At 27.7% G+C, this 22,284-nt stretch overlaps 2 protein-coding genes across 8 annotated transcripts; both read right to left on the bottom strand.

Moving 5' to 3' along the window:
• Positions 1–732: 732 nt before the first annotated feature.
• On the bottom strand, positions 733–6,896 carry LOC114179947 (uncharacterized). 5 transcript variants are annotated; one of them, XM_028066461.2, is made up of 16 exons: positions 6,695–6,896; positions 5,588–5,691; positions 5,353–5,460; positions 4,893–4,928; positions 4,599–4,709; positions 4,349–4,432; positions 4,158–4,276; positions 3,535–3,636; positions 2,936–3,052; positions 2,792–2,857; positions 2,466–2,532; positions 2,191–2,244; positions 1,938–2,033; positions 1,569–1,595; positions 1,429–1,464; positions 733–1,022 (listed from the first exon to the last, which is right to left on the bottom strand). In XM_028066461.2, the coding sequence occupies exons 2-16, from the start codon at positions 5,588–5,590 to the stop codon at positions 876–878; spliced, it is 1,173 nt and encodes a 390-aa protein (XP_027922262.1). In that variant the 5' UTR covers positions 5,591–5,691; positions 6,695–6,896; the 3' UTR covers positions 733–875. The 5 variants fall into 5 exon arrangements, with proteins under 5 accessions (XP_027922262.1, XP_027922264.1, XP_027922263.1 ...); XM_028066463.2 differs by having other exon boundaries at positions 5,422–5,460; XM_028066462.2 differs by lacking the exon at positions 6,695–6,896 and adding an exon at positions 5,891–6,048.
• An 8,775-nt stretch (positions 6,897–15,671) lies between these two features.
• On the bottom strand, positions 15,672–21,053 carry LOC114176402 (protein POLLEN DEFECTIVE IN GUIDANCE 1-like). 3 transcript variants are annotated; one of them, XM_085670623.1, is made up of 12 exons: positions 20,566–21,053; positions 18,827–18,966; positions 18,454–18,557; positions 17,898–18,022; positions 17,693–17,766; positions 17,156–17,312; positions 16,882–17,049; positions 16,664–16,761; positions 16,427–16,549; positions 16,218–16,286; positions 15,964–16,136; positions 15,672–15,897 (listed from the first exon to the last, which is right to left on the bottom strand). In XM_085670623.1, the coding sequence occupies exons 1-12, from the start codon at positions 20,972–20,974 to the stop codon at positions 15,864–15,866; spliced, it is 1,674 nt and encodes a 557-aa protein (XP_085526749.1). In that variant the 5' UTR covers positions 20,975–21,053; the 3' UTR covers positions 15,672–15,863. The 3 variants fall into 3 exon arrangements, with proteins under 3 accessions (XP_085526749.1, XP_085526748.1, XP_027917246.1); XM_085670622.1 differs by having other exon boundaries at positions 15,672–16,136; positions 20,566–21,051; XM_028061445.2 differs by having other exon boundaries at positions 15,672–16,136; positions 17,898–17,986; positions 20,566–21,050.
• Positions 21,054–22,284: the final 1,231 nt, after the last annotated feature.

Genomic DNA, 22,284 nt, shown 5'->3' with positions numbered 1-22,284 from the left:
ATCAAGTTTTTATAATGTTTTTCTTTTTTATGATGACAAACATTATTTAATTTTGGTGAGTTTATGAGAGAATAAATATATTAGAATAAAATGCTCAACAAAAATTGTTAGAGCAAATATAATATTATTAATTATGAGATGTTTAACAAGTAAATCAAAGCTTAAGAATATACAACAAGAATTAGAGCAAGTAACAAAAGGAGTTATTTGAGTATGTATGAATGCATGCAATGAAAATGTGTCCTACATGTTAAGATGATAACTAAAAAAAGCAAACACTTTTATCATTAATAAAATAGTATATCGCCTCAAATAACTTTTCATGTTCACGAATGAAAACTTAGTTTTACGTAGGCTTTACACTATCAACCAATAAAAAATGACATGTATTTTAAAATAATTATTATTAAAACACTTTATCATAATTGACTGATATATAAAATTGTTTACACTATTAATATATTCATTATTTGCTTTTGTTACAGTTATAGTGTTACTTTAAGAAAAATAGTCGCTACCTGCTGCATTCTACACAGTATGTTGAGAATGGTTGAGTGAACAAACTTAAACCACCAAAACAAAAGCACTACAAAAAGAATGGAAGCTTCTTCGTTACAGTTCAAATGATGACAACAAGGTTGCATATATGAGAATTACATCTAAATAAAAAATATTAAGAAAAGACATGTATGGTTAAAAGAAAAGGAGGTAGAGAAGCATTTGTGAGATGAATGAAAAGAACAAAAGAATATAAAGAAATATGTTAGGATTCCAAAATTTGAATGAGGTGTTTATTCATTCAGCTACAACAACTAAATTGTACCAATTGCCCTGTGAATGAAATGGCTAACAAATCAAACCTAGTGAAAAGAAAGTTAAGAGAAGCGATTGTTTTTCTTCCTATGTCTCAAGCGTTTTTTTTCATCACTGGTAAATGGATCAACCCAGGTTTTGTCCTCAGTAATAGCTTTATTCCACCGGCCTTTGAACACTTCAAGTTCCCACGTTGATTGCCTTCTTATCTGATCACTCATGTTACAGTGTAAACAAGGTCATTTGCAAGCAACTTTGTGATCAATTCAAGACTTGGTTTCAAAAGCAGTTAAGAAGTAACAAGGTCATTTGCAAGTTCTTATTCTCTAATGGATTTTTCTGTTATTGTCCTCCATTGAACATTAAAAATATACTATATTGATTCTTTACAAATGCTTTTTATATACTTTAAAGTATAAAAATCAATGTTTCACTGTATTTTGTAGACACAACCAAGAAAAATTCAGCAGAAAATCCAAATTCGTCAAGTATAAGATACTTTGTGACCAGTACAAAGACTTGGTTTCAAAAGCAGTGAAAAAGTAACAAGATCATTTGTAAAATGTTTTGTGATCAACAAGGGACTTTATTTCAAATGCGGTTCAAAAGCCTCACCTCAATTCGCTCATCAAAGGCCGAGGCACGGTGTCTCTGATTATGAAACAAAACCAACGAGAAAATGAAGTTAGGATTTAATTTGTTAGTAAATGAAATAGGATAACAGGGAATAACTGTGATTGTCATTATAATCTTACCGGAGTTGGCCTTCCACGACTCAAAACCTGAAAAATGAACGACAACTCGTAAAAAGGACACCTTTTGTAAAAAAAAAAGGAATGAGAAAATACATGTGGCTAACAGTGTTGTTCCTGTGAATTTTTCTTGTTAAAAAGGAAAGGGGTGTTCATTGAACAAAGTTTCACTATCAACTCAGTGTGCTCAAGCTATTGCCACAGGTTCTAGTGTGGCGTGAGATGAGACCAATAAATTGCAACCATTGATTACACACACACACACACAAACGCAGATTATAATGATAAATTTTGTGTATCAAAGCCCATTTTAGGTGGCAAAGATTGCACACAAAATTAATTCACCAATGTGGATAGAAAGGAACACAATACTTTAGCTGTTTGATCCCCACTGCCACCCAGACTTGGTATTCCCTTATGAACAACATATTCCTCATCAACAACTCCCACATTTTGTGTGCGATCTCCCTGAAAAATTACATTGATTTCAACAGTTAATGATACCTATCATGAAAAGAATGAAGTTAAAATAAAGAGACAAGTGGAAATTAGTTACTATAATGACAGCCAACCGTTGATATGCAAGTTGAATAGAAAACTAGTTCAGAAAATGTGTAATTCTTACCTGAGCACAATATCCTATTTTCATATCCAATCCCCATCCATGGACAAGGTCATTCTGAGAAAATGAAATCACAATGATGTTAGCAAACTATGGACTATTTTAATCTATTATAAGCAATCAAATAAAAAATTAAATACTAAAAATTTCAGAATGACAAAGTCAAACTCAATACGGATGTTAACCAAAAAATAAGTGAAGAAATCTAAGTTTATTGGAATAAGTTTTACTTTTAACTGTAAGAGAAGAGAGCAGAAAGTTAATCCTCAGAAAATTACCTGTATAAGATGCCAAGCACAATCCCAGGCAGATCGAGAGAAAACAGGAGCCATACCTTCCACAAACCTGTCAAGTTTCAATGAAATTTGTGTCATTCATAACATGATTATAGATGCAAAAATAAAACTATCATAAAACTCCAAAAAAAGAGGAAATGTTATTCTCATTTTGTTAAGTTCCTTTTTCAATGCATTGACTGGTCAAATTTAAACATCTATGATATCTTGATGGCACAAAGAAGGAGGATAACACCACAGGAACAAGAATCAGAATGAACATCTTAAGAAAAATTGGCATATTTAGGTTCAGATAAAGTAGCAGTTACCCAGTGCATGGAGGCCCTGTACTTGCCTCTGAACACCTAGTATTGCCTCTGAGTTCATAGACTCTTCTGCATGCATGAAAACTCAAGCTAAGTTTGAAATTGATTAGCAAGTACATGTATCAATAGCCTCAAACAAAAAGTCACCTATGAACTCTTTTTGTTTTAGCTCTAACTGTAATTTTATGATGTATATGTCCAGAATCTGGGTCAAGAGCTGGTTGAGATATCTCCAATCCTTCTTCCTTCACAATTTCAATGTATCTGGAAAAAAAGGAAAAGGAAAAAGATATTCATGTTAATTCATTCTTTCTTTGATGAGAGCATAAAAAGCTTGTCATGAGGTGATTGACTAGTCTTTGAAATAACAAGACAATAAAAGATTACTTAGAGATCTAATGTGACTTTATTAATCCAATAAGGAGGCTTTAGAGCTTATTTTGCGTGCAAGTTCAATTAAACAACAGAGGCAGAGAATCATTATAGAGTTTGAAAAGAATTGCAATATTGCCCTGCCTTTTATCTAAAATTGAGAAATATTAATCAATACTGCATTAATGTATAGGTGTATAAATTGTAAATACGGCATTCAACAAATATAATTGAATAAAATGGGATCACTTTCGTTGTAATTGTATCATGGGTCCCTCAGCTGCTAAATAAAATAAAAAGCTTCATATTAGAAGAAAAAAAGCAGACAAATGTAAAAGTATAGCACAAGAGTGGAACAAAACCACCAGTAATACCTTGATGGAGAAAAATGCTTCACCCCTAAGTCCTCGTCCCAGAGAAAAATGTAATCATAAATAGAAACTATATCTGGATGTAGAAATCTTTTAGCAAACCACCTGTGGAAACACTCAGGAATTAATATCTAGACAGGTAAAAAACAAACCATTGAAATATAGACATTCATCATATATTTAAAACAAAAGCAAATGGTAGGCAACAAAAGTAAGAGGACCGTTATCTGGCATGCACAGAAATGCCACAGACTGAAAAGGGATACATAGTAACAGAGCCAAGGTCAAGCACATCACCTAACTCATCTACAACTAGAAGATTAACATGGGTACAGTGAGGTATTAAGTTGTTCTGTAAAGTTTAATGATTCGAATGGTTATTCCCAGGAATAAAAACGGATGTAAATCATGACCTTGATTCTAATACATTGACAGAAACAAAAATATCTTCCCTACTTCTAATGATATTTAGTAGCCTTCTTCACTCATTATTTTCAATAAATCCTTGATAAAGGCATGACATGTTCCCGGAAATGTTTGAAGAAAAACCTTCCAATTAACACATTAAACAATATAAAGTTTCCAGACAGATAGAAAGAACATATATGGTTGGTCGAGTAACATACCACTTTGTTTGGTTTTGAGCAATTATGTGTATGGCCTTGCTACTCCAACTAAGATCCCACCATCCATCCATATTGGCATCGTAGTGGAATAAAATAATTGTAAAATTTTCTGGAAGAAACTGAAATCAATGAAATTAGATCAGGAGTACTGACTAAAACAATTTTGATAGCCAAATGAATCAACAAAATACCTTTTGCACCATTGCATCTACATTATGCTTTTGTTTCATACCAACTGGAATTGCAAGCAAGTGGCGATCGGAGTAAACACTAACCTGCAATCAAATAACCACCACCAAGGAATCAGTAAATCAGCTAGCTAAGGTGAAGTAGCTTTGATAACTGATGGCATGCTCATTGCAGTTTCCGAAATCCACCCGTCATCTGTCAAGTTTAAGTAGAACCACAATATAAATGATATAAAACTTCAAAGATGCTTACCTTTGACCTCAAACTACTTCGAGACCATAAAGGCCTAAGCTCCAAATCTGAAGTATCATGTATTATACCTCGTGGTAAGCCCTTCAGATTTCCTGAAGTAACAGGATAAGCCTGCAAAGTGGCATCAAAAGCACCAATATGAAAACGAATATGCATCCAAGTTACATTACCAAAAAAATGAAAGTATTGCAAACTAGGGAGGTGCATCCAAAATTTTGAAAGTAGCCATCATTCACCATCTAAATGCACCAAGGCTTAAATTTAGAAAAAGTCATGATTAGCGCCATAATATACCTCTTGTTCTCCCTGGAAACTCCACCTTTTGTCTATCTGATAATAATATAAATGAAACACAAGAAGGAAATTCAAATTAGAACAGGAAGTACCAGAATGCAATGTCATGTATGGGTGCATTATACGAAGGGTAAGGCTCGGGCAATGTAGCTGCCACCTGCTACGAAGGGTAAAGCTGGGGCCATGTAAATATACACCATACTAGGAGCTGGAAAAAACGTTCAAGGAAGGCTATAGAATTTTATGAAGATTACTTTTTCAATATCACTTAATGACAACAAAGAGTTGATTGTTTAATGTTTGAGAACCACTTCACAAGTTTCCTAACTAAAATGCACATTTACATTGTTATACTGCTCTGGATAAAACAGCGCGTCAACAGTAAATGATCCCCAACCTGATGCAGAATATAAATTTAATCATCATTTTTGACCTAAAGTCATGACATGCTATCTCATACCTCTTCTTCGTAATATTGATACTTTAAAGTCCTATACACAACAAACAACATTACTGTACAAACAACTACCATAAAAGGAAGTTGCTTCATCTTCAAAATTGATTTCCCCTGGTTCAAGAAAATTCAAAATTAGAAGACCAGAGTTACAAACACAAAACTCCTCAATAAAAATTGTTTACGAGATATTCTCCTTCGAAATATCATAAGCAATGACTTCAAAGAAAATAAGACAAACCATTAGGCAAGACACTCCTTTTTCCCGTCGGCCACCTCCATGATTTTATTGACCTCATAGAAGAAATGGATTTATTATTCAGTCTTCATCACAAACTGCTTGCTCTGATAGAAAGTATCAGAAATTATTAAATTTTATAAAACACAAAGGACCAAAAGGAAAAGTGCTGCTTTAGAATTGTCAGCTAAATCACAAGCCAGCTCAAACCCCAGGGTCAAAAACACAGAGAAATTTGCACATAACTGAATGGCATATAAGCAATTGTAAATTATATTTACTTATGTGAGAGAAATTGGGACTAACAAGGGGATTGGTGAGATGTTGATGCACATGCTGCAGTGTGACAAGAAAGAGCTAATGCATGTGAATTTCAGAAACATGCTTAGAGCATATGCAATGATCACAAGTTGCTTAATCCACACTCGTTACCAACACCAGCCAAACCTCCACTTAAAACGGCACTAAAATTCATATAAAAGTAATTAAAAACTGACACCACATACTCCAACACATAAGCACCCCCAAGGAACACGAAAACAGAGCTGCATGCATTAGATTTAACCGACACAACACAAGGATCATATGAAAAACAGAAAGAAAAGGGAGAGGAAAATACACAGCTGGCCAAAACATTGGCCAGTACCTGAAAACCAAAACTCTGCTCTTTACAGCAAAAGTCCAATTAATAAATTAAGACAAAAAACATTTTACAGAAAAGGAAAAACGGCCCCTCCTCAAAATTTTCATACATAAAAAACATTGAAAACAACTCCCTGAGATTTTTAATTAGATCCAACCCTTAGATACTTTCATTCATCATCGCCACATAGAGAATAGTAAAGTTATACTTCCACCCGAAAATTAAATAAAGAGCAAAAACCTTCATTTGATTGGCATCACAAATCGAAACAACATTTTCATGAGACAAGACAGATTCGAAACTTTCCAACAGTTGGAGATTCTCCCTAAAATCAAGCAATAGGACCCAGAAGAGGAAACGGGAAAAAGAGACATGAAAGGTAACGGGATGGACAAAAAAACAGGGGGAAACAAAAGGGTATGCATGAAAATGGAAAAGGAGAAAGCTTTGAAAATCACTGGACATACCCAGATGCAGAAGAATCTCAGTGAAGAGGAAAACAGAGGTGAGAGCCAGAAAGATGAAAGAATGAAGGGAGGGGACGATGAAACAAGAGTTACAAGTGAAGTGAGAGAAGGAGAGAGATAAAGGAATATATTATTATATGCATGCGTTGTTAAGGAGGAATATGGGAATTTGGGATATTATGGAAGCTTGCACCAAGCTTGGCTCATGGTTAATGACAAACTGTGATCTCCAATGTAACATTTATAAAGTGATTTATTACTTCTCTTTTTCTAAATTATGTTGTATTATTTAAAAAAAAAATTGCCTATATTTCAATGTAAGAATTCTATTAATATTTGAATAATTTTGTATTAATATTTATAATTAAAACAATGATATTTTTAAGTAAAAACTAATTACTTTATTATCATGATTAAGGTTTTAAATTGTATAAAATCTTAACAAATTTTACTGAAAAATATATATAAAATTTACAATTCTAAATATCACTCATGTATTAAAAGCAATTTAAGATAAATTCATTAATGTGATGACTGGATAATAATAACAGGCATTAATTAATATAAACATTAATTACTGTAAGCATTAATTAATATAAACATTAATTAATATAATTATGTTATCAACAAGATTATTCATTTGAATTAACTGAAATGAATTACTAGTAATTTTTAAATTTTATTTTATTTATATTCTAAGTTTTAAATTAGTTATTATAATTTATTTTTTCTTTATTAATACATAAGTTATTATTTCTTTTTTGGTCATCAATATATTACATATATTAAACTAATAACCATAATATATAACAATAAAATAATAAAATTAAACTTTTGACCGTTTTTTCAAACTTAACATTTTTTTAAAATATAAAACTGCCTATAATATACATAAAAAAATATTTGCAATAAAGTTACAGAATTTATTTATATTTAATTTTACAATTATAATAACAATTTTATCATAAAAGAGTTTCAATAGTGTAACGAGATACATAATTTTTTCATTTCTTTTATCTTTTATCTTAAGTTTTAATATATCAATCAAGAGAGAAAAAAATTTCGAGAGACTTAATAAAACCGTTATTGTTTGAATATAAGAGAGGATTAATGTTTGTATATATAATAATATATATAGAGATTTTTATTTATAATATTAATTATATTTTTTATAATATAATTATTTATTAATGTTTAAAAAATTAACGATTATTTTTACCTATTTTTTATAAAATTATTTATCTTTTTCTTTTCCTTTTTTTATTTATCACTAGTTGTTCTTTTTTATTTTTATTTTATTTTTAGTAAATATACATATTTAATTGTGTCTATGTTTACACTAATAACTCATTAATGTCAATTATTAAGTTAAAATAATTTTTCAAAATTTTTATTGAAATTATTATTTTTGTCTTTTATTTTTTTTATTTAATTATGTTATAATTTTTGTTAAAATAATTCGATTAATATTTTTTTACTGATTTGTATAAATGACTTTAACATTTCTTCTTAGATGTCACGTGTAATTTACAATATTTTTTATTTTTAAATCACTTTTTAAAAGTTTTCTCCACAAGTTTATGTCATGCCACATCAATTTTAACATTTTTAAATTTAACCGTATATTTTATTTTGACGGTTTTTTTAAACTTACCTATTTTCTAAATTATAAAACTACATATAAAATAAATAAAAAAATAATTTACAAAAATAATTTATATTTAATTTTATAATTATTACAATAATAATAGTTTTATTAATTTTTATTATCATTCAAAAATAGACACGCATGCATATGTTTTCACTTGTGTAATATAGAAAATAAGATGAGTAGATACATACTTAATACTCTTTTATCTTATAATATATCAATAAAAGACAATAAACAATTAAACTCACAATTTACTATAAAATTGTTATTCTTTGTATATGAAACTATAAAATTGTTATTCTTTGTATATGAAAGAGCATTAATATTTAGCTATAACTCATTAATGTTAATTATTAGACTAATATACTTTCTTTTTCATTTTTGTTGAAATTATTATTTTTATTTATTTATTTATTTTATTATTAAGTCTCAATTTTTATTAAAACATTCAATTAGGTATTTTGTCTTATATTTGTACAAAGGAAGTTAACTTTTCTTTACATACATCATGTGTTAGTTCATAGCATTTTGTTATAAATTAATTTTTTTCCACTTATCATATTCATGTAATGTCACATGACATTGTTATGCTATATTATATAATAGTTTTAACATTTACTATTAATATAAATATCAAGTATTATTATCTTAAATTCACTTTCTATATTTATTTATGTTATTCAATTGAGTTCAATTTTCTTTTTAAATAGAACAATGTGATCACTCTCTAAAATATAATTGAATTTAGTTTATTACCAATATAAATAAATAAATAATACAAAATTTGTTCTATTATTATAAATATTATTTGTTTATAAAATTGATTTAAATAGATAAATTTAGATAAAATATGTAAAATATATTAATAACTTAGTTTGAATTTCACGGTAAAATTAAAAAGTTTTGTTAGTCAATAATCAACTTGATTAACGGATCAATTCAGACAAGGTTAGATCAAATCAGACAAGATTGACAAAGAATATTTAAATCAAAAATTTTAAAGAAAGTACAACTTTAAAATAGTTTTTTTTTCTAAATTTGAATTAAAAATAATAATTTTAATATTTAGCAGAACAATTTGATGTATATATTTTATAAAATTATTTTAACAAAAATATATAAGTTGTAATTAAACAAAATTAATAATTAAATTATTGTTTGACAAGAACAACATCGGTTAATTTTAAATAAAGTTTGAAATATTAAGTCAAAAAATGAATACAAGATTGAATTTTTAATACAAAATACCGAGACGTGAGGCTAAATCTAATAAATGGTATTAACATCGACGTGTAATGTTAACTCTTCACGTGATATGACAATAATACTAAAAAAATATAAAATAAAAAAATAAAAATATCACCGATTAACAAATGACATTTAAAAAAACATCGTTAACACCATTTCTACTAATGCAACAAAAACAACCTAATTAAATAATTTTAATTTAAAAAAACAAGAAAATTAAAATGAACAATATTTCATTACATATGGGCATAATAACATTATCTAGTAGCGAATTATACGTTAATTTGTGATTCCTCCATGTTGTATGTCATGGTGTCCTTTTTAAAAAAATATATATATAACAAAAGTAATTGTATATATATAAATTTAAAATTAATCTATTTGATGAAATATGCCTATACATAATAGAATATATATTATTGTTAAGTAAATTAATACTTTTAAATTTAATGCATTAAGTAACATAGTTTTGCAAGTTGAAACAGTTTAACACATTTTTCTTCTTATTAAAGATATTGATCAACTCAGTTGGAAGAAGTTATTCAAAGAATTCCTTTAATATTTATTTTTCGCTGAATAATATATATAATTTTAAATATTATATTACTGTTTAATAACAAATTATATAGGTGACAATTTTCTTAATATTCATAATAATCACTAAAAATAATGTTATAATTAAATAATAATGTTAAAAAAATAAATGCATGGGTACTCAACTTTACCTCTATTGATAACAATTGAACAAATAGTTAAGTGTTTTTATAACTTAAATTCATTGACTGAGTCTATTTTATAAAAATTTGACTCTATTTTATTATTGATATTGATTACTGATTTTCCCAATCTTTATTTTCCTTTTATTTTCTTACTTATAATTTTATTAAGTTTAGAGACTTTTAAACATATAAAACTCTTAATATTAAGGGGTGATCAATAAATAAAAAACAAATTAAAGAGGGAATATCTATACCATTAATGAAAGCTCTATTTTATTAACTACAAAAATTGGAATACAATACTTTTAAAGTATAATATTAAAATTCAATTAAAGATAACTTTAATTTGATGCGATTTATCAGGATTCTAAGCGAAGAAAATCAAGTTTCAAGATTAAAAGAGTAATTAAATGAAGACATGATATCTGAAAAAAGAAAATCAGCATTGGAAAAGAAAAATATGCCATTACTCTTAGATTAATATAAACCATTATACAAATGAAAAAATAAAAACTGAGAATAAAGTTTTGGATATTTCACATGAATAATCGATTAATATATCATTATATTTTTATTTATAAATCAACAACTTACACTGAATCACGTCAAAAATAAAGATAAAGATTAATTTTTTATTGTTTAAATATTATTGAAGCAACCAACTTGTAACTTGAGTGGTATATGTAGATAACATTCTAGTATAGAAAAAGGTCTTCAATCCAGACAAAAATGTGAAAAGTAAACGCAAAAGTAGATTTCATATAATAACATCATTAAATTTAGTAGCAATTAAATGTGACACATCCATTCTCACAAACATTCACACCAATCATAAACAACTTAAAATTTTTATTCTAACAATCTAACACTTATAACAAATCAATGTGAGAATTATTATACCTTCAAAATGAAAATTCTCTACATTTATAAACTAGAGTTAAATCTGCACTTTCCTATTTCATTTTTCTGCATCAAATAATTCCTTCATGAGATTTTCTATGATATCAAATTACATAGTTCATGTTAACTTCTCTTACCAATAATTGTCTTAATCTTTAAGGTAAGGTAATTATTAAATGAAAAATAGCCGAAATACTCAAAGATCCAATAAAGATTTTGACAAAATCAATCCTAACACACAACATAATATAAATAATCTCATACTCATAAAAGTAAGGAGGTTAGGTATAAGGATGTCAAAAAAATTTGTACCCGCATATAAAATTCGCAACGGGTAGAAAATAGTATTGTAAATGAATATTCGCGGGTAATGGTTATGGATATTTTTAATACTCGCATGTTAACGGGGCTGGTACGAGTATCATAATATTCGTACATGTGGATACTCGTACCCTCTATACTCTAATTTAAATTTAAAAAAGAATGATTAAAATATTAATATATTGATTTTGAATGAATTATTTTTTTATCAATTAGTTTTAAAAAAAATCATTTCTTTGTAAACTGTCATTCAACATCATTTAAATGAGTTATTTAGACTTTGTTTAAAATTTATAAATGTTATGTATTGTATTTTATTTGAATTTACGATTAAATTATGTTATTATTTTTTTTTTTGTAAATACCCACGAGTACCCGTGAGTATCCATGAATATTAAAAAATTATGCAGTCCGATGGATATAGATACGAGTATGAGACGAATATTTATCCAACGGATAAGGTACGAGAAAGTATTACCCGTATCTTACCCATCCCCTTCACATCCCTACTTATACATCAAAACTCACATAAAACAAAAAAGATAAGAGAAAAAATTTAAGAATTTAAAACTTATACAAATTGAAATTTTCATTAGTTGATATAAGATGCTTTCTAGCTTACATGGTTCAAAGAAATAAAATTAACTCTTAAACATCCTAAAAAACTATAGAGAAAAATTAGATATCTTTAGTTTTAGAACACTATTATTTTGAAATAAATGAAAAATAAAATTATTTAATTTGTTATTATAACCTTAAAATACCATTATAATTCGCCATTTGATTTAAAACTCTTGTCTAAAACAAGTTTTTACATGGATAACCTAAGTGTACATAATGTGAGCATTCTCTTTCCAACTTCATTCCATTTTCATTAGCATTATGATGAAGTGAATTTTGTATAATATGATTAAAGAATACCAAATGTCACTAATCAAAATAATGTTCGCAGATTTAATAAGTTTGACATATCTTTTGTTTTAATAATATTTTTCTATTGGAGGAGATGCGCTTAAATTTTTATCAGTCAAACTTTAATTTATAAGGAACTTTTTTTAAGTTAAGTATAGACCAGGCAAACATATTTTATTTTAAAAAAATTATTTCTAGTTTTAATTTTTAAAAGAAATTAAGGGAGAAGTTAGGTTGAATATGACTTAAATTATTGGTCGTACATAGAGGGAAGAAATCCCATAGAGTTAGGTCATTGGATATTAGCTAATGTAATGATTACTTTATTATTTGAATTAGACCTAACATTTAAGACAATTTTAGTTCAAAATATTATATTTTTCTTAATAATTTCTTCAAATATTTTTATTGTCTTTTTTAGTAAAGAAATCATTAATTTATTTTCTTATAATATATTTTTTGGTTATTTTTCTAAGATGATTTAGTTCATATAAATATCATAAAAAAATTTACCACTTAGTTAAAAAGATGCAAACTACTATTACTTATACACATGATGTTTTTTTTTTTTTGGTTAGTGAATGCTTTCTTTACACATATTTGAATCGCGTAGTCTATTTATTGTGTTTATTTTTTCTTTTGGTTACTAACTACTTTCTTTGCACATATTCAAATCCCGTTGTCTACTTTGTGTTATTTTATGGTCAATCATTGTGACTTTAATACCTCTTAATTGAATATTTCATGTGAGTATATGTTGGTATTTGACTTGTATCAATATGTTCATACAAAACAACGGATTTTGTCAATTTTTAAAATAATTAAATTAAATTTTTTAAAATACTACATCTATCTCAAGAAGATAAGGTATGTTTCAAAATTTGAAGTCTAATTTTTTTAAAGCAAAATATATTATGATTTTCATTTTTTTATTCTATTACGTAGTTTAATGTGAGTCAATGATTATTTCAAAAAAAAGTATAATAATACATTAATCAATGATCCATTTTAATTTATGTCAGAGAATAAAAAATGAGACTAAAAAACTAAGTTATAATATTATTTTCCTTTTTTAAATACATAGACTTATAGTGTTTGTGTTTATTTATATATATATATATATATATATATATATATATATATATATATTAACTTCTAAACATCAACCAACTAAAACCTATGACAGAGAATTGACTCACTAGTATCATGAAAAACTAAAATGATTTAGTAAAAATGTAAAACCAAATATATTGATACATAAATATATACATATTAATTAACTCGTATCAATCAAGTAACTATCTAAGATTTGTATATCGTTATTAATTTTGGGATGTTACATAATACATTAAAATTATTTGATTTTAACAAAATAAATTCACATTTTTTAAATTTATTTTGTTCAACATACTCAAGTAAGTCTGACATTTAATTACAATATAAACGTCAATAATGTATCACATTTTTATTTTAAAAATAATAATAAAGCAATAATTTCCATTTACTTATGGAATTAGTATAAAATAATATTAAAAAGTATTTTTTAATTTAAAAATATTCTGGACACTCTTTTGTCATGGACCTTGGAGTTAAGAGAATAGAAAACTTTTATTAAAACATTCCTATATTTTTTTCTGTTTTATTTTCGTTATTATTACACATTTAAAAACAAACAATATTACATCTTCTTTTACAAGCATATTTATGGATACCAGCATTCTAACCTGTTTTGGTTATGGTTAATAATAAAATAACTTAGATTAGTGTGAGTGTTTCTTTAGGCATGTTCATTGCAGAAGCTATAACACGAGTTTCATTTTTTTCTCTTTTAAGTTTTATCAAGTCATATTATTTTTAAGATTTTATATCTACTTTTCATCCAATGTAAAAATTTGACAAGATGTAGTTCAATAACATGTTATTTACACTTTATTCCATAAATATCTATAATTATGAAATATTTAGCTGAAATAAAAATTGTTTTTTAATGTAAAAAATGATTTTTTATTTTTATGATGTAGGGTCTTATTTAAGGTCCAAGATTTTAAATTTATTGTGATATAAGCATATACTTAGACGATCCACATCTTAAATGCATGATCTCTAGCATAACTTTTACTATAGAGATATCCTTAGAGCCATATTAACAAAATTATAATTATTATATTAAAATATATAATTGACAATCAACTAGAAAAATTATAAAAAAATTAAACACATAAAGTAAAAAGGAGGGAGTAATTATTTTAATTATAATTCAGAAGTTATATGAAAATTTTCATTTATTGCCATAATTAAATTAATTTATGGAAATAGTTTGAGTAACATTTAAGAAGCAGGAAGTGAAGAACAATTTTTGTTTGAGGCTCACTTGGCTTTTGTCCAGAGTTGATATTTATTATTATGGATTTTAAATTGGTTTGTCCAACCTATAAATGCTTATTGAATTTCAGCACAGACATGGCTGCATTTATTCCAAGATAGCAAACATTGAATTGTGCTACTTTTGACCTTTCCAATGCCGTATTTTTTAATGTTTTTTTTATTTTTATTTAATTGTCCTTTTTTAAATGTAAGACATAATATTAATAATTTTTTCTTTATACTTTTATCTTTCACTTAATTTTAATTATATATATATATATATATATATATATATATATATAAAAGTGAAGTTAATTATAATATATTCAACAAGACATTGTGTAGGTGTGTGAAATATATGTTGATGATGTTATATGTATTTAGAAGGAAATTAAATAAGGGTAAACTAAATATTTAATGTAATATATGACTATAAGTAGTATATGAGAATTTTCATATCAAACCTACCAGAGACTACACTTAATTTGGGGACTAAACACTTGCCACAATATCTTAATTGCTTGATAATCTAGCCACTCTGATATAAATTTCTTCTAACTACAATTTCCTATACCATGTTGATTTCTTACATGCCTCATTAAGCATCGATATTTAATAAGAAACTGATAACATAATAAGATTAAATATTTAAAATTATTAAAAGTTAAAATCTTTTAATAAACAAAATTATAAGATAAAAACTTAAGATCAACTTAAAAAATGTAAAGTAATATAATAAATCATTAAAGAAAACATAAAAAAAAAAAAAAAATTCAACCAGTTGTCAAATGTCCGTAATTGCAACATCTAATAAAGAAGAAAACATCTTCAATTAAACTTTAAATTCAAAAAATGGCACAGATAAATTCAAAAAGCATGGATAAGGTAGAAGCTACAGAACAGCACTAAGACATTTTGTTTTCTAATAAACTATTAGCTTCGTGTACATCATATAGAAGACGATGAATGAAAATGTCTATAATGTACATACATGATCATTTACAAACCTCAAATGCACAACTTATGATGACTATTACTGCACATGCCCCACAAGTTAATCTGCATGAAGATGATGCTTCCTCCTTTGATATGATGACTATTACTGCACATGCCCCACAAGTTAATCTGCATGAAGATGATGCTTCCTCCTTTGACAGCGATTAACATACCATCTGGCATGCTTCTGTAGAACCATGCCAATTAGAACCTTGAGGCTTGTTAGCATAATGTAAGTTATTGCCGAAAATAACAGAATCCAACATAGCCTCCATGAAAGGGAATTGTAAGGAAGGTTTGCAGCATAAACTGGAGCCAGAACTCGAATGACCTATAAACCAAAAACATTGGTAACAGAAATCCATCACCAGCCATAAACCAAGGAGAAAAAGGGCACTAAATTCGTGCTTACCACACAAGCTGGAGCAAGAGGGACAAAAGTCAACTTTTTTTTGGCATCCTCAGTTTGCATATGTAGAGTCTACAAAACAAAAACAGCAGTCAATCGTATACAACCGCTTTCTGCAACAAAACATTCTTGCTTCCGAGTACAATTCGAATTTATGCAGTAACTAGAAATCATATTGCAGAACTAACATGCACGTGAAATCAAATTAATACCTGTTTACATAGGACTTCAAGAAACTCAGAATATGCGATGGGTGAAATGTTGTTGAATTTGGAAATGAATGAATGCTTGATCACATCGATAGCCATCTCAAATACATAAACCAAGAGGATATTCTGCACCATCAAAAATAACTGTGATACGAGCAAGACCGAACCAAGCACAATGAAATTTATTTCCCCTTGATAAACTCCTGCAATATTAGGTGCTATAAATTTAAATAAACTTACACTGATAAAGCTTATAAACCAGGGTCCTTCTGCTTCCAGAATATTTTGAGCCAAAACAAATAAGATAAATGCTGATATATGGAATCTCTCTATGGAATCTGCTAGTCAGCAATAAGATCAATGAGCAAAGAAAATAATGAAAGAATATAAGACCACATAAAAGATGAATAAACAATGCAATCAAAGAGAAAACAACTACAAGAAGAAAGATAACTCACCAGAGTACACCATACTGTGAACATTATCCTTACTGTATCCCTTAAACACATAGCTTTTTATCTCAGCAAAATTATTGGACACCAGCAATGCTGGCAGGGCATTGTAGTGAGAAACAATACAGGCTGATAAAGTGATTGCCTGAACTAATAAGATAACAGAATGAACAAGTACAGCTAGTCAAGGAAAATAACCAGCACTTTTGTTTTATCCATTGTCTTCATATGATGAAATAATTAGACATAAAAAAATTATCAACTCAAAGAAAAAGGATATTTGAAGTAACAACGGCTAAAACTTGGTCAGAAATAAATCTCCGTATCCAGAATCTCATACTTTGTGTTTCTGGGGGGCATCTTGCAAGCTCTTCCGCTGAATGAAATAGCATTTGCAGCACATCCCCAATAAAATTTTGACATAATTTATCAAATATCTGCACAAGAAGGTTGAAGGACCAGTCACTATAAGCTTCAGTTCAGAAGTCAAGATAATTATGACCCATATGCAATTAACAGAATGTAGAAGACAGAAAAAGCTTATATTTTTTAGAAGTGTGATTAGTGAAATGAGTTGTTCAAAAACCAAAAGGCCGTTTTATACATATGTATTACACCATTTATACATTCATGATTCACATACAAAAAGATATCCTTCGTATCATGGCATATCCACTTGATCACACTAGTTATGACCACTATCGATGGAAAAAATGCCAAACAATGATCTAATTACATTCAGAAGTCCAGAAATTTGGCATGTGTGGAGACCTAATTAATCAGTACAACTTACGTTCAAAGATTAATTCATACTCACCTCTAACACATTGTAGATCACATACAACTTGATTGTTGCTTGACCACGGATCATATGATATATTAAGCTGATATCTAAATAGAACAAATTTTAATGCAGGGAACTTTAAATAAATTTACTATAAAAACAAAGTAATAAACCGAACGTGATGAATGCAAAAAGGAAACATAAAATATAAAACTATGAAAGCATACTATCATTATACCTATTTGCTGCAAAACAGTGACTCCACAAGCCAAAATAAGAAAACAGCTAAAATCTGAAAACTCAATTGTTGATGGCCTATTGAACTTCCTGCATGATAAGGTCAGAGTGTAAAACTGAAAAATCCTGAACTGCAACCACAAATCTTAAAACAGAACAAGAGCACTGTATAAAAGCATATAAATCAAAGCACAAAAATTAGCATATTGTACCATAAAATGGGAGATTGGTTCCAACTCTTCAGTAAACACAGGACCACGGCAATCCACTTATAATTTTAAAAAAATCAGGCATATATTATTACTGTGTCATTAAATGAACTATTTAATCTGGGTGGCTCAGGTAAATAGAAACACCCTGTTCTCTTTCCCCTAAAGAAATTTTTTATTTATGAAACTGAATAATACTAAAAACATTGCTCTAGAGGATTAGTCCATCATCTAAATCACAACAACAAATGCAAGATTAATCCGTCATCGAAATCCTCACAAATGTAAGAATACTTAGCAAACACTAAAGTACTAATACGAGAAGAAAATTGAAGAACAACGGTGAACCTTGTTTTCAGAAGCCTCCAAACGGTCATCAGCATTCTTGTGGGCATGACAGTTAACAATGACAGAAATGAATTGAAGCAGACAAAGAAACCAACATCTATAAGCTGCAATAATGCATTCCATGTTTGAGAAATCATAACTTAAAGGGTAGAATATCTTAATAAAAATACCCAGACATAAATTAAGTATAGTAGGTGAACAGTTTCAGATTACATCCTTTCTACATTTTATTCTGATTTTTTAATTATGAGGAAAAATACAGCATGTAAACTGTGGACTGAAGTCCACCTCTAGACGACATTGTGAACGGCATACAAAGTTCCCTTTTATTAATCTTCTTTTTCAACGAATCAAACAAAAGTAAACCAAATACCAATTCGCATCTCCATGGCAAACGGAAGATAGTGTCATAAACTCTTTCTCGTCCCTTTTCATCCCCAATAATTGTTGTGCTCCATACAGAATTTCCGTTGTACACTTTCTCAAAAAAGTATGACATGGGTGACTTGTTCGCTGAAAACACGTTGTAAAGGATAAATGCCTTAACAAAACAAGACAAACGATAAGGAACGCAACAAACTTCTAGAAATAATCAAATTACAGATTGATCACTGATTAATGAACAGATGAAACATAGGAAGAGAACAGGGATACAGGCCAGAACTTTATATTTTCACTCTCACGCACAACATTATATGAATTCACATATATTATTAGTTAAAATAGTAAATATTCTATGCACTATCATACTATTGTCCAATCACAAATTAGTATAGGATAAGTTTGTTGACTTTTACCATAATTAACGTAAAAGTCCTTAAGAATCACATGGTGATTTCTCTTCTAGGATGTGTGAATTTAGGAATGTACTGTTTACGCGGTGAAGCAAAAACTGTAAAAACAATGTATTGGAAAACTTAAAAACACTAAAATCAAACACAAAACTGTAACACCAAACTTTAAAAAGAAAGTTTGATAATCCAACGTATAACCGATTATCTAATTATTTTAATAATTATATTATTGATATTTAGTAAAATATTTTATTACATTTTAGAAAAAAAAATATTTCAATAATAAATAAAATATAAATAATTAATTTAAATTTGATATCTTATAAATAATTTATTTTAATCTGTTTGTATTCTAAAATATAACTTTTTGGCTAAAGTTTTGTAATAGTTTTTTTATTTCAATTTAAAATTTATTTTAATTTTGATTTATAATATTTTTACATTTTAATTTACATTAAACTATTTAAAAAAAATTTTGAATTTTTTTTTTTAAATATATTAATATAAAACCAAATTTATTCTATAATATTAATATAATCTATTGTAACTTTTCACTCACTTTTTCTTAATTCAAATTATTTACTTTTTAATCTCTTTTTCTTAATTTCTTCCTCTTTCCACCCACACCAAACCAAATACTTGTAAAAAATTTTATACATTAACTACTCATTTTTTCTCTAGAAAGAAATTTTAGTTAATGTTTAAATATTTTTACATAGAAATTCAACTCTCATGATTAATGATCATTCTAGTATTTAAAAGTGTTAAACTTTGTCATGTAGCTCCTTAAAACTAAGGAAATTTCAAATATATTCTTATAATCATCAATACTTTTATGCTAGTTTTTAAACTTAATCCCTTATTGTTAATTTTAATATTTAAAAATTGGGTTGAATATCATTAAATCAGAGATTTGTGGACTAAAGTAATTCACAAATTGTAATTCACTTTTTTGAATTTTCATAATTTCAACCACTTTACACTAAATACCCAAGAGCATATAAATTAAATGTCATGAAAGAACTAACAGAAGCCAGTTTGAAAATCTACGATAATATTTTAAGCACTATAGGCTTTTCCACATCACATCATGATTTTGGAAAGCAAGAATAAATTAACTTAAAAGATAGAAAACAAATAAAAATATTAGTTATCAAATAAATATAATCAGAAGTATAAGAGATAGACCATATATGGTCATTTTTTATCCCCTTTCAATTTACCCATTGCAAGAAACTAATTTTATACCATGGCATATATTTTACAACTAAATTGACTATTTTTTTTTCCAAAAAAGTATTAGCCAGATTGTACTCACAGATCCAATCATCTTCCAAAACACGTTTTAACTCCAGCGACTCCGCCGTCTCCGATGTTGCCGCTGCAATCGAACAAACTTCCGTAACATCACCTGCATCGACGGCTGTAACCACCGAATTTCCCAAACTCTCGCCACCTTTCACGCTTCTCTGCCTTAGCTCCACCAAAGGATAAGTGGCTTTACTCTGTTCCGCTTTAGGTTCCTGCTCGCACTCAACAGCAGCGTCATGAATGCGATTCTTGAGCTGGTCGGAACCATTGGCGAAGCTGGTTTCAGAGGAAATGGAAGTGGAAGTGGCGGCGACTCTGCGCTTGCGCTTCTTCCTCCGGTGAGGAATCGAATTGGACAGTGAAGGTTGGGGTTGCGGTGGTTCCGCTGCGAGTGGCGCGGTGCTGCCGTGTCTCATATTGACTTGTAAGATTTTGGTCAAAAATGATTCCAAATACTAATATGGGTATCACATAACAAGGACTTTTATATGACTATAACAAATGGTGGTTGCTTATATACACACACTCTTCGATTTTTATATTCTGAAATACACTTTATGTAATGTTTTTTTTTTCAAAAAAAATCTTAATATTTTGAATAGAATTTTACAAAATATGAAAAACAAAACAAAGTTTTATAAATACTTTTTATTGTGTTATGAAAATAAAAATGTGGTACAAAAAGTATAATTTGAATGTAAAAAAAAAATGATAACTGTTATTTTATATTTGGTGTTAAGTTTTGTGAATAAAATTAATTTTTTCACAATTTTTATTTATTTTGTTTAATTCTCAAGTTTATCTTCTTCTTTTTTTGCATTGTTTTGAAATTTAGTTGTTTTATTCTTATTTACATTCATGAATAAGTTATAAGTTTTGAGTATTTTTGTAGGTTGATTTTAACATGAATATGAAATTGAGATAATTTATAATACATGAAAATGAAGTGGTTGAAGTCTAATCTTGACAAATTGAAAATACACTATGTTAATTTCTTGTTGCACACCAACTATTTGATAAAAATACGAAAATAAAAATTTCTTAATGTTTTTGTAAACTTTGTGTCTAATTGAGTTGTTAATTGCTAGATTGTTATGCATTGCACAAGTTTCTTGAAAGAGAACGATACACTTAACGTTTTCCACTACAAAAAGAAATAAAAATTATTTTTTCAAAGATTATTCAAAATTAGATCAATAAGAAAATATAATTAAAAAACAATCCACATAACTAATTAAAAGTTCTTTTATTTTATTTTTTAGATATAATTTTTCTCAATCAAAGAAATAAGATGGAAATGTGTTTAGAAAAATGGAAGTATAGCACGAGGCTTATTCTTAATTGACAAGTCAATTAAAATTTAATCTTTCACTTCAATAAAGATCATACAACTATGCCTATTTATGTTAAAAAAAATAGTTAACATTCTTGTTGAAACAAAGAAGGTCTTTAACATATGGTTTTGGGTTTTCTTTTTCATGTGAATTTTTCACCTATGCTTCCTTTATTGCTATTTCGAATTGTTTTCTCCGCCATTTTAACGGTGAAAACCATTTCAAAATGTCTTCCATAATATGGTTTGGTTGGAGTAATCCATAAGGGAATATATACTAAAATAATTGTCACATGAAAGAATGATTCTTGAGGAACACTTTGATACTATTGCGGACTTGGGAAAAAATATATATATAAAAAAAGATGGTTGTTAGCATATTTTCAAGCTTTT

Source organism: Vigna unguiculata, chromosome 3 (assembly GCF_037176805.1).
Source record: "Vigna unguiculata cultivar grain cowpea cultivar isolate G323 ecotype 2 chromosome 3, ASM3717680v1, whole genome shotgun sequence".
Classification (NCBI taxonomy): domain Eukaryota; kingdom Viridiplantae; phylum Streptophyta; class Magnoliopsida; order Fabales; family Fabaceae; genus Vigna; species Vigna unguiculata.
Note: the sequence above shows the minus strand (reverse complement) of the source record. Positions and strands in the feature narration are given on the sequence as shown.